The 13,693-nt window shown below is 44.6% G+C and overlaps 1 protein-coding gene across 2 annotated transcripts in view; it reads right to left on the bottom strand.

The window, feature by feature from the left end:
- Window positions 1-13,693, bottom strand: part of ABHD2 (abhydrolase domain containing 2, acylglycerol lipase) — a 77,582-nt gene that overhangs the window by 16,607 nt on the left and 47,282 nt on the right. For both annotated transcript variants that reach the window (XM_075897068.1, XM_075897067.1), the window contains one exon: window positions 3,699-3,882. In XM_075897068.1, the coding sequence (XP_075753183.1) occupies window positions 3,699-3,882 (184 nt within the window). The remainder of the gene's footprint in view (window positions 1-3,698; window positions 3,883-13,693) is intronic.

The raw sequence follows: 13,693 nt of genomic DNA, 5'->3' as shown, positions 1-13,693 counted from the left end.
CATAACAACATGAAATCATTGAGGTTACATGACTATTCAATAGACCCTAAGGCAGGCATGTCCAAAGTCCGGCCCGCGGGCCAATTGCGGCCCGTGTTCCGGTTTAATACGGCCCCACAGGTAATTTGGCAATATCTATCTTTTATGGCCCCCAACGAATCCATATGTATTGAGATGAATACATTGTAAAATCTCAGTTAATGTCAGTTGGTCTAAATCAGTTATAAATATATTTGGACACAACATGTATACTTGGTGTTATGTTCCTGTTCATATTTTTTTAACTTAAAAGTTGACAGACAACCTTTATTACCAATAATATGTAATGTACTTTACAATGTTCCTGACATATTTCAGCTTCCTGGATTTTTTTTTTCATCTGGCCTTCAGATATGAAAGGCAGAGTGATTTAACACCTGTTTAGATTTGTCATCCATGTGACGAAATGAAAAGTATGCCGTTTGCAATAAACTTTGCATAAAATAGTTAATTTTCATTTAATTTTAATGGTTCAAAGAATGTCAGGAAAAATGGTCGGCCCTCACGCATGTTCACTTCATCAAATCTGGCCCTCTTTGAAAAAAGTTTGGACACCCCTGCCCTAGGGGCAGGGCCAGCATCCAGTGCCCTCCTGGCCCCACTCCCAGGGAGCCCCCTGCCACCCTGCGCTGCTGCCTCTGATACAGACGCAGCAGTATGAGGTGGTAGGGGAAGCTAGTCTACAACAGGAACCAGTTTAAACACCAGCTCCCCTTGACGACAGGCTGTCTGTCACTCTGTGCTGCTGCCTCTGATGCAGAGCAGCCTCTGTCTGCGGGGAGCTTAGAACCTCTGCAGACAGGAACTGCTACTGCGAAGCAGCCTCTGCCTGTGCGGGGGAGGGGAGGGGGGGCAGGCTTGTTGTGGACAGAGGTTACTTAGGAGATGTGGAGCAGCTTCTGTCTGAGGTGACCCCCCCACCCTTCGGACAAAGGTTGCTCTGCATCTCCCAGAGCAGCTTCTGTCCACAGAGAGCCTGGGACCACCACAAACAGAGAATGCTTCACAGTAGCCTCTCCTCCCACTGCTGCCTCTGATACGAGGGGGTTGTATGAGTAGTCGACAAGATTAAACGATAAGTCTAGGCTTATCGGTTAATCGTCTAGTTGACTACTCGTTGACATCCCTAGTGCAAAATGAAATGATTTCTCATGCCTATGAAACCTGCACAGACCATTAAAAAAAGGAACTTATGCTACATCCTCTTGTTCATACTGAATGTTACTTTCCACATGATAGAGAGCAAGGCCACAATGTCAAGAGCAAACAATAGCAAAACCAAGCCTGCACAGATACCAGAGATTTCATAATAGAGAAACATGTTCCTTTTTAGTCTGAGGGTTTGACTGCGCCCCCCCCCCAGGTAAGTTAAATGAGGAAAATAAGGCCTTAATCTGCTTTTCTCTGCAGCCGCTTCTCACTTTTGGTAACCTGGAAATCCTGCCCTGCAGCACCAAACATCTACATTTCTTTCCAATGGACCGCCAAATCTCCTTTACCTTGTCTTGACCTCAGTGTCTCTCTACTATCAATCTCCAACTACCTTAGAATTTGTCTTAGGGACAGTACAACCAAGAAAAGTGATCTCCCCATCTAGACTGACAAACTACATCATATCATGTGTATTCAGGACTTTCAAACAGACTTGATAAAAGAGGCTAATTTTTCATTTATTAGATCAGGTCTGGGGGAGCAGTGATGTTTAGCTCTTAAGCCTGGAGAAGTTTTGCACCCTCCCACCTTTTCAGTCACTGTATACTAAGGACTGAAAAGGTCCAAATAGACCTGTATCCTAATACAAAAACACACCCTACCTTCCTTCTAAGGGAGTTTTATTAATAGCCCTCCTTTAACCATCAGCAATGGAGATTGGGTAGGGAGAATTATTTGGAAAGCCCTCCTGCCAAAAGAACAGTAATGCACAGCAGATGTTCCATAAATGGAGATTTGCTATAACAAGGTTGGCCAGCAGAGGGAGTCACAAGCTCAACAAGCTGCTAGTTTTTGAACTGCAAGAAGCACTAAAGGAAAAACGTTCTCTCCCACCAAGACAAGTCAGAGTCCAATATCGTGCCAACAGGTCCTGTCCTAGACTGCCAATCTACAGAGCTTCAGGGGATATTACTAAAACCAGCATACAGGGAACCATTATTCTGAGCAGGAATTTTGGCTACTAGTATGGAAATTTAACACACATTTTAATAGACAAAAAAAAAGGAAGGACTAGAGCCGGATATAGCACTTGCAAGACCTGTATACAGCCAGTTTCCACAGCTATGCTACTGCAGCCACAGTAGACTAAAAGCATTGATCTTCCAATCCATGTCTGAAATGTTGTGTGGGGTATCTCTCTAGCACACAAATTCTGATTAAGAAGCGGGTAAACATTCATAGGAGGCTCCACACTTTCTTAGGACTCAAGCCAGCTATGACCTGATGTCTCAGAGGTGACGTATTGGTCATTTGTTTAAACTGCTGTATTTCAACTTTGGAAAATATTTTAATACTTCCAAAAAGCTTCTGCAGCCAAAGGTTAGAAACAGAGGTTTAACCACATGTGCACTCTTCCCTAGACTTGGCTGAATATTGAGATGGCTATTCCTTAACCAAGACCTGCATTACTATGCATGCAGTCAGAGCATCTAAATGTGCTCTATAATGTTTAGAAATCTGTCATCAAATCTCTTAATCCAAAGTATTTAGGTTCCTTGGCCAGAATGAAGTTATCTTTGCTACGCTGATCCTTTAGTGCAGGGAACAGTCTCGCTCTCCAGTGGAGTGGCTCTGACTTTCAGAACTGACTCTTCCCCAATGCTCCCCCCCCCCCCAAATTATGAGACAAAACTGAATGAACTAGGAGTCACCAAATGAAATAGGTAGCAGATTTAAAACAAACAAAAGGAAGTATTTCTTCACACAACTCAGTCAACCCGTGGAACTCCTTGCCAGATGACAGTGTGAAGACCAGGATTTTAACAGGGCTCAAAAAAGAACTAGATAAATTCATGGAGGATCGGTCCATCAATGGCTATTAGCCAAGATGGGTAGGAATGGTATCTCTAGCCTCTGTTTGTCAGAGGCTGGGAACTGGTAACAGGGGAGGGTAACAGGGGACACCTGGCATTGGCCACTGTCAGAAGACAGGATATTGGGCTAGATGGACCTTTGGTCTGACTCAGTATGGCTGTTCTTATATTAATAGTCACAAAGATTCTATTCTAACCCATAACTTTGAGTTACTATGCACCATCACCTATTCTAAACTTGGACTGTAGTACATTACTATTAACACTAGGGGGAGCTCTTAATGCTTCCATTTGCAACAGTCTAAATCCCAGATTAAAGCCAGAAGGGAGCATTATGAATCCCAAGATACTTGCTGCTTTGTACTGGTCAGGCTAGTCAGAAATGTTCTTACTTGTGAACATGGAGTCTTCTCAACAAACAACCAAAAAGCCCAATCCATCTGGTCAGGGGGTCACAACAGGAGATACAGAGAAAGGGAGGTAAAGTCTCTTTACAGAAGGCAAAGGCAGCATTTATAAGGAGTTCAGAGTGTATCATCCTTAGAGGTCAGGGTGATACATGCTAGCAGTGCAGGAAGCAACTTGTGTCCCTGCTGCCAGCACTGTGCTTCCACAGGAACCTGAGAGACTTACCTTAATGCGCTGTACCCTTGGCAAACACTGACGCAGCATAGCACTCTCTCCTGGTTGGCCTGGGTCTCTCCCAAGTACTTGCACACAATGTTTCCACCCAGGCTAAAGCCCACCACAACTAGCTGGGTCTGAGGGTAGGTCTTCTTGATGTAGTTAACCATGGCTCCAAATTCCCAGGTGCAACCTGTGAGAAAGGCCAAGTTCAGAGTAATGTTAACAGAATTCTAGACCCCTATCCAGCTTTCTAACAGCTAAAGCAACTATACTAGAAGTCTCTGTGCCTTCCAGCATTGGCTTCAGAAGAACAGCTCTCCAGAGGGTAAAGGAACCCTAGTTACCTCAAGGTCAGTTATGCTGCTAGTCAGAGACTTCACTACTTCTAAAGAAGAAATGTGCATGTGTGTACCAGACAGCAGCTGGATATAGCATGCTTGCAATCCACATGCTGGGGAACAAAACACTTCAACATGTCAGGAACACTGCTGTGTGAGGATGCAAGTGTCCACCTCCTTCATGCACAAAATGCAGAGCACGGAGGCCAACATGTCACTGTAGGAGTTTTCCCACAGACGGAAACAGGCCTAGGCACCACCCATAATGCAGGGGAATCAACTAACCCCGCTAACAAACCTTGAAGCACAGAAGATCCCAAGGTCATTCTCAGCTAGTACTCTCTTTGGAGTAGGGCATCTTGCTAAACCCAGCATTTCAGAACTAGCAAGACTGAATTCATTTTGTATTTGTTGAGATCTGAATGAAGGCAAGAGAATAATAGGGTCAACTCCTTTCCTGTCATTGAAAATAGAGACATCACTTAGAAGATGGATGTGTCAAGCTGGGTCACATAACAAAAAGTCTTATGGGACTATGACCAACTATAGTTGTACTTTAGTGAGTAGATAGACTGACTTGCTTATTCAATTGCTTAATAAGGCGAGACACAGAAAATGGTGTTTTAGTAAGAGGTTTCCTGAATCTATCCCCCAACAAATATATTAGTTTTCCTAAACCTAAATATTCTCTACAGAGATTTTGTTCTCACCTGATGTCTGAACAGAAAGATAAATATATTTCCCGAGAAGATGGAAATCTCTTTTGACTCAAGCAGAACATACACATGAGAACTGGCTACAGAAAGTTCTTAGACTCATAGGCTTTAAGGTCAGAAGGGGCCATCATGCTTATCTATGCTGACCTCCTGTACATTGCAGGCCACAGAATCGCACCCAGGCACTCCTGTAATTGCCCATAACATCTAGCTGAGTTACTGAAGTCTTCAAATCTTGATTTAGAGATTTAAGTTATAAAGATCCACCATTTATAGTAGAGCTTCAGAGTTACAAACATATGAACAATGGAGGTTGCATATAACTCTGAAATATTTGTAACTTGAACAAAACATTATGCTTGTTCTTTCAAAAATTTACAACTAAACATTGACTTAATATAGCTTTAAAACTTTATTATGCAGAAGAAAAATGCTGCTTTGCCCTAGTTAGTAGTTTAACATTTAACACAGTACTGTACTTTTATCCCCTTTACTGATTTGTGAAGAATGGATGCTTAAGCACTATATCATCAGTGCATGCATTCCCCTTTAGATTCAGAAAGGGGAGGGCATGCAGGCCTTGTCTACACCAGCAGTGCGCAACCTATGGGTTGCGACGTGGCTGTCTTCTGGGCGGGTCGCAGGGTCGGACTGGCCGCCATTTATTTCCCAGCACAGTGTACATGTGGTGGGGGCGGGGGGAGCAGAACAGCATTTAAAGGGGTCACGCCTTTTTTTTTGGCTCCACCAAAATTTTCCAAGCGGTTACGCTGGGAAAAAGGTTGCGCACCACTGGTCTACACTAACCCCTGGTGTCGATCTAATTTATGTGACTTCAGCTATGCAAATAGCATAGCTTAAGACAATGTATTCACCATGGTATCTGGTGTGCAGTAAGGTCATCGGGAGCCGCACACAAGTGAGAAGCAACAAACAAAAAAACAAAAAACCCCAACAAACAAAAAAACCAACAGTCCTCACTGACATGTCCCCAAGTGAGATGGAGAAAGACACTCCCCACATTCCCCCCCACACACCAGAGCTTAGAGGGGCCCAGCTTAGTAGATTTTGTGTGCTCCAACCACACAGTGGGGCAGCAGGAGGGCTAGAGCACCAGGCACAGAGCCCACAATGCAGGGGGGCCTGAGCCTCGGGGGCCATATACAGACAACCTGGGGGCTGTATCTGGCCCCTGGGGCTGAGGTTCCCCACCACTGGCTTAGAGATCGATTTATCATGTCTAAGCAGACATGATAAATCAAGGCCAGCGGATTGATCGCGGCAGCATCAATCTCCAGCGTTGTGGAGACAAGCCCACAGAGAGTAAAATCCATGCTCAAGTTTGCATATGCTGTACTCCAAGAAGAATGACCTATTTGCTGAAATCTGGACTAACTGTGACATCATCCTCGGCAGCTGGAGGAATCTTCAGCACCAGATTAAAGAGTCTTTCTAATGCCACATTTTGATCACTAACCATCTGCCCTCCCTTTCCTCCCCATTCCCCAAGGTCATGCCCAAATTCAAACTTAATTTAATTATTTCCAGAAGGGGAGGGAGAGGCTGACTTCAACAAAGCTCAGACAACATGTTTTCTAGTCCTGTGTATATACTCTGCATCTGAGACACAGTCTAAAGGGAGAAGGCAAAGACTGATCTTGCAACAGGGCACAGGATTGAGAATAAGGAGACCTATGTTTTTATTCTGGGCTCTGCTACTCACCTACTCACCATTTGTCATCTCAAGTGTTGACCAATATTTGCTGGCTAATATATAAATGTATAAAAATATATAATAATGTGTTATCTGCACCATATATATTGGTATGCATTAAGTAATAACAATTATATAGCCTGAACTGCCCTATGCCTTGATTATAAAACTGTTCACATAACTTGCATTAGCCAAAGTAAGATTTTGCTTAAGTAGACAGGAAAGCTGTTAGGGTCAGAGCATAGGAGTATTTTACCATAGTAACAGGTAGGGAGCTATTCTCACAGGCCAGTACTGGAATACCCCAAAGGAAGAAGACAGAATGGACATTATTTGTAACTCTGAACACAATCTTATGGCTGTTCTTTCAAAAGTTTACAACTGAACACTGACTATATAGTTTTGAAACTTTACTATGAAGAAGAAAAATGCTGCTTTACCCTTTTAAAGAAGTTTAGGTTTGAACACAGTATCCACTGTATCAGAGACAGCAACACTGAGCGGGGGAGAAAACTTGTGTAACTGTTGAAATTTTCAGCAGTTACACATTACCTAAATAAACATATTAGCCACTCTAGTTTTTGTCTATGATCCTGTCAGATTGCGTACTTCCAATCCCAAATGAGGCACGTGGTTCGTCAATTTTTAACTATGAGGCTATATTATGTATGATTGTTCCAGCCTAGTAAAAACCTAAAAGATCCCTTCAAAGACAAGCACCTGATATTCTAGTATCCAAAACAAAAATACAAAAAGGAATAAAAGAAGCTAAGGAACTCAGACAAAATGGGCTGAATTTTAGTGATTTTTAAGGAAATACATAACTTGTAAAATCATCCTATAAATGCTACGAGCTGATGCATAACTATGGGACCACCCCTTCTGCACGAGGTGAATACTGCATGAGACAGCTTCCTGTAAACCTTTTCCTGTACTATATTTTTATTATCCAATAACCTTGACTGACATTGGTTATTTAGTCTCTTGCCTCAACAAACCAAAGCATAGTCAAACAACTGACTATACTATTTATTAACATTAAACAAGTCACTTCATCTCTACCTCAGTTGCCCTATTTGTGAAATACAGCCTTTCCTTTCGCAAGCATTTTGAAAGGTGTGGCTGAAGAGGCTAAGTATTATTATGGATGCTCTGTGTATGGGTGTTCTCGCAACAAGTACTTATGGCAGTGGTCACCAACTAATAGATCGGGATCTACTGGTAGATCTTGCAGCTTCTGAAAGGTGATCCTAACTGGTTTGGTCAAGGAGGTCCTACAAGGGTATTTGGGTTTGAGGTTGATCTTGGATTGCACTTAAATTCAAAAAGTGATCTTGTGCTTAAAAAAGTTGAAGACCACTGACTTACGGAATGCAGAATCTTTTACAGTAAGCTTGCCCGATGCAGTTACAATAGTCACTTTTGGGTACCCACAATGGTGTTATATTTGTACTAGTCCCAGGGTATGAAAGAGAAAAGACCAGTGGTCCCCAACGCGGTGCCCGCGGGCGCCATGGTGCCCGCCGGGGCATTTGTAGGCGCCCGCCGACAACCCGGGCTGGCCCCGCCCCGATGCACTGGAGGCGCCGGCCCCAGGCACGCAACACTCACCGGCACCTGGTGCGCGGCGCTCGGGCGGCCCCAGCCCCGGGGCACATGCGGGCGTGCGGCGCCGGTGCCGGCCCCAGGCACGCAGCTCGGGCGGCGGCGCCAGCCCCGGGCCCATGGCACAAGGGGCTCGGGCGGCCCCGGCGTGCCCCAGGACGCGCAGCCCCGCCCCCGGGCGCCCGGCGCATGTGTGGCCCCGCCCCCAGGCGCCCGGGAGCCCGTAAAGGTTGGGGACCACTGCATTAGACCAACTGCTGGTGGTGAAAGCTTACAATGCAGGTCTTCACATCATTTCTGGGTGCATTCAGTTAGGACTGATCTGGGATACATACAGTGTGTTGTGCTAACTCTGGCAGAGCAAACAGATGCTTAGATCTGTAGCTAGAGTGGGGGTGGATGAAGCCATCACTAAGGCACTTCCCTTTGAGATTGGAATTCTTAGAGACAACCAAGAATGCGATATTTTGATCAACTTGTGCTGCTCTATAGCAGGGATGGGGAACCTTTTTTGGGTTGGGGCCTGCTCATACACAGAAAAATCATTTGGGGACTGAACACAAGTGAGAAGCAAAAGAAAAAAAAACCAAACAAACCTTCACTGAATTGTTCCACCCTCACTGAATTGTTCCTCCCTCTCCCCCCCATCCCAAGAAGGAGAAAGACACTCCCCTTGCACACCAGAGGCTAGAGGGGCCTAGGTTAGTAGATTTTGTGCGCTCCAGCCCTGCAAGACAGTGGCAGGGGGGCTGGCATGCCAGCACAGGCTCCACAATGCTGGGAACAAGCCCCAAACCTCAGGGGGGCCAGATCCACGCAAGCAAGGGGCTGCATCTAGCTCCCAGGCCTACGGTTCCTCACCCCTGCTCTATGAATAGTCCCGTTACTGCTTACTTGGATGTAGCCAGTGACTGAGACTGAGCTGATGGAGACCAACTGGCAAAACTCCTCCTCACCCCATTTTCTGTCTCATTCTCCTTCAGCCTTTCCTCTGTTTTCCCTCTGTGACATATACTCTTTAGGTCAGGCCTACATGATCCATTTGAATGGATTCCCTCTGGAAGCAGAGCCACAGTCTGTGTTAGATCCTTTAACACTGCAATTTGAGAGAAGGGACCTAGTTGCATGGATCTCTATGTTTAAAAGGCTCAGCTCTCGGGCTAGTATTTATCATGAGTTCCCACTCCCTCCCTTACGGTTGTACAACTAAGCTAGAAAAGAGAAGCAGCTCTAACAAGAAGAAATAGCAGTCCAGAACCTACAGCAAAGTTCAGTGGTGAGCTGGTCCCTCTCTTGAATCACTGCCTCAGGGAGGCAACAGTCATTCTCCTAGCTAAAGGGTGGGCATGCAAAGGCCCAGTATCATTACAAATGATACACAGAAGCTGGCAAGAACCAAAAGGTCTGCCTCACGTAAAGTACATTAGAAACAGATCATTGTATCCTACTTGGGATAGAAGAGAATTTTACCTGCCTCTAGGGAGGCTTTCTGGCAGCATCTCTGTGCCCCCTTTTGAAACATCTTTTCACAAAGTTTTTTGTTTTTTATTTGTTTTCTTTTGTTTTTTTAATCAAACAGCCCATAATACTTCACAAATCTCAGGAGCTCTTCCCTGTACCTCTTAAAACTAGTGCATTTTAACATGGCACTATTTGAAACAGTAATACATTGCGGTACACTGGGGAAATTTCCAGGAGGATTTACACGGATCAATTAAAGCACAACACAACAGCGTGCTTCAGAAATCACAGTTCCGTAGAATTCATGATTCCACATTGTAGATAAACCCTAATACTGCTCCATTTCTATCAGCAAGATCATTTCTGACACATTATCAGGTTGGTGTTTTGATTAGCTAAGTGTACTGCAGTGTTCAGAATTCGCTAGGATTGTTAAAGACCCTATTGTTTCAACTCGGCAAGCTTTGGGGCTGCGTCTGGTTTGGCAGATTTAGAATACTTTGCAGTGTTAACATTCTTAATGAGCAGTTTCTCCTCAGGGTGACAAATGCAGGGCTGGATTGGTTTCCTTAGGAAACAGCCAGCAGTCAAAATTATTTCTGACCATTAGACTTGAGGGCTATGAGCAATAGCTTCAGAAACTTGAAACTGAATTAGCATCAGGTCAGGCCTAGTCTACCGGACAAAGTCCCTGATAAAGGTCATCCTCTTCCCAAGGGATATTTCAGTTGTCGCTGAACTCCTGCAAGGACGCTGGCCTGTTTGGCTTGGAGTCAGAGGAAACTCTACATTCTTGAGTTTACTAGACTTGCTTGGCTCACTGTTTGGCATGATGCTCTTTAAGTGAAGTTGTGTTTCTGAACCATCATGAAGACATGCTGGGCATTCCTTGCCCTTTGCAAAGCTAAGAAGAAATAAAAAGACCAGTGTTCTCTCTAAGTACATAGAGCCCTGGTCCTCTGACTGGGCTGATTAATCACCTAAGAAGCTGTACTGCCATGCATCTTACAGGGAACACTGAAAGAGACAGATCTCTAGTGCTGTCCTAGAGAATACTACCTAGGGGTCTGAGCTTAAAGCCCAATGGATTCAAGACAGAGTGCCATTAACTTCAGTAAGTTTTAAATAAAACTCCTAGACTAGGCTCTCTTTAAGGCTTCTTAGATTTGACACTAGCTGAAGATAGAACTAAATGTTTAAAAGTATATGGCCTTGATTTGTAAGCCCTAAGCAAAGCTGGTATGGATCCATGTGTATACACCATATACTAGCTATTTAAATGCTACATGATTACTATTTTCATTTCATTACATGTTCTAGTTATTAGCCACATTCCTACCAATTCAGGTTCAGGAATTCTTCTTAGGCCTGAAATTAGAATCAGCCTGGCCAGAGCCAAGATTTTGAGTGTAACTAATGGCTGGGGAGATAAAGGGAAGGGCTAAAGACAACAGAACTTGCCACCTTAATAGGGTTTTATTTGCAGAGAATGCTCAGCGCTTATGGAAAGAAAGGCTGTGTCTAAATTAGACACTTTGAAATTGCAAATGAAGCTGGGATTTAAATTTCTTGCGTTTCATTTGCATAATGGCAGCTGCGGCTTTTTTCGGAACGGTGCTTTTTGAAAGAAATATGGCAGTTTAGAAAGGGATCTTTCAAAAAAACCCTTTTCCGAAAGATCCCATAAACCTCATTTTTTGAGGAGTACAGGATCTTTCGAAAAAGGGTTTTATTTTCCATCGATCCCTGTCTAAACAGCCGTTTTTCTTTCAAAAAGCCCCATTTTTAAAAAAAAATGCAGCTGCCATTATGCAAATGAAGCATGGGAAATTTAAATCCCGGCTTCACTTGCAATTTCAAAGTGTCTAATTTACATCCCTTTTTTGAGAAAAGGGATGTAATCTAGACACACCAAAGAGTTAGGCCCTTTGAAGGACTCATGTTGGGCTGCCAAAATTCCAGATGGTCAAAGCCACTAGTCAGTTTTGAAAGCCCTGGCTTACATGCAGACTTCTCATGGGGTGATTAGACACCGCAGTTCTCTTGGAAAACATCAACCTCAAACCGTTCAGTACTGATCTGACTTGGTTGCCCGGGTGAAAAGTGAGGGAACTGAATTCTCAAACAGCAGCTCACAAGAACTTGTTACTCCCCAAAATTAATCTAGTTTCTACATAGCACTTTCCATACTTTACAGATCTGTAAGGCCATAAAGTTTAATACTGTTAAAACTGCACTGCTAGCTCAGCAGGCAAACAGCAGCCAGAAAGCTCAAGAACATTGTAATTTATTTCTAATTTAAACAAAATAAAACCTACTCTGGGCTACAAATATACATGCTAAATACCAACCTGAAAAGAAAACAGCCACAGGAGTTTCAGACAAACCAATAACATTCCACTCTAGTGCTATATATGAAGCATCTCCATTCACTCCCACCACGCCAAAGGTGTGCAATTAAAAGGGTACAAAAGAAAACTGAGGCAAGACAAAGAGCCCATGCCATAGAGGAGGGGTGGGGAACCTTTTTTGGGTTGAGGGCAACTGACCCACAGAAAAATCAGTCAAGGGCCACACACAAATGAGAAGCAAAAAAACCTAAAACCCTCACTGACATGGCCCCCAAATGAGGAGAAAGACACTCCCCATATTCCCTTTGCCCACCAGAGCCTGGGAGGGAGTGGGGGGAAGCAGCCTAGTAGATGTTGTGTCCTCCAGCTCTGCAGTGGGGCAACAAGGGGGCTGGAACACCAGTGCAGGCTCCCCAGTGCTGGAGGGGGCCCCCCGGGGCCTTGGGCACCCATATCCAGGTGAGCCAGGGGCCACATTTGGCCCCCGGGCCTGAGGCTCCCCACCACTGGCTTAGAGATCGATTTATCATGTCTAAGCAGACAGGCTAGGCCAAGGCAGTGATTGCTTTTACTGAATTGCCTTCACATAGGGTTGCCAGACAGTTGAAACAAAAATACCAACCCCCCCCACCCCCCCAAAAATGGGGAAAAATTCTGTGGAAGGGGAAAAAGGGGGGGGGGGGGGGACCAAAGTTGTTGAGGAAAAAAAAAAAAAGACTCCAAGTAAGCCAAAAAAAAGAAAAATTAAAATAAAACAGTATGTCCCCTTTAAGAGTTAGTGCAGGGATAGGAACAGGGGAGAAATTGAGCACTAAGACCCAGGGGAAGCATTGCTTCCCCTAGGTCTTTTGCCAGCAACTTTGGGGAACCAGGTAAGCATGGGGGTTGGGGTTGGAGAGCTGGGGATGTTCGGAGCTGGGGGGAGGGGGGGAGGGGAGAAGACGGGGCTCTGAGTGTTTGTAGGGTTGCTAGGTGCCCAGCATTTTTGCCTCCTGGCCAGGGAAAAATTCAGAAAATACTGGACATTTTACGTGTCCAGTATTCTCTGAATTTTTTTTTTTACACCAGACAGGAGCCGAAAATACCGGACACCTGGCAACCCCACCTGCACAGCATTCCTGGGTAACTAACTTTAGGAGATGTTTCAACATCTTACAGATGAGCAACTAAGAATTAAAATAACTATCTAAGTCTGGGTTGGAACTACAATCAGTTATCACAGCCCAGGGTAGCTGGCACTTCATCATGGGGCAGATACCGATAAGCCCCTTATTACCTTAGTCTGAAAAAGCTGAGACACTTCCCACCCCTAAAATGCAGGCCCACAAAATTCAAGCCGTCATGGTACTATCACTAATTCAGCAAGACAGAATTTCCTCAGCTTTCCCTGGCATATACTTCTTATCCAGGGGGCAGTACTCTATTTCTTCCATCTTTCTTCCCAGGATGGGGATATACCAGGCTACTCAAAAGCACCTTGCCTTCCTAGGCAGCTCATTGTGTTACATGATGTTTTCCAAGACCTCTCAAGAAGACTGCCTTCCTAGGACAACCTACTCTCCCTCTAACCTGAAATCCTACAGGGCTCTCCCTTCAATACCTGCCTTTCTGTATCTTTCCACAGCAGCTTAAGCAATCATGAGAGCCACAGCTGCTTCTCAGTAAAGGCTGAACCTCTCCAATTCAGAACTATCTCATCCAGAAACATCTGTCGTCCAGAATGATTTTAGTTAGCTTGATGCCGACTTTTCACGTGTGTGGCCAAGTTTCCCGTGGTCCTATATAGTTTGCTTACAATCAGCAGTCCTGGCTCTCA

The sequence above is a fragment of the Pelodiscus sinensis genome, chromosome 14 (assembly GCF_049634645.1).
Source record: "Pelodiscus sinensis isolate JC-2024 chromosome 14, ASM4963464v1, whole genome shotgun sequence".
Taxonomy (NCBI): Eukaryota; Metazoa; Chordata; order Testudines; family Trionychidae; genus Pelodiscus; species Pelodiscus sinensis.
The sequence above is the reverse complement of the archived record's forward strand: the minus strand, read 5'-3'. Positions and strand labels throughout refer to the sequence as shown.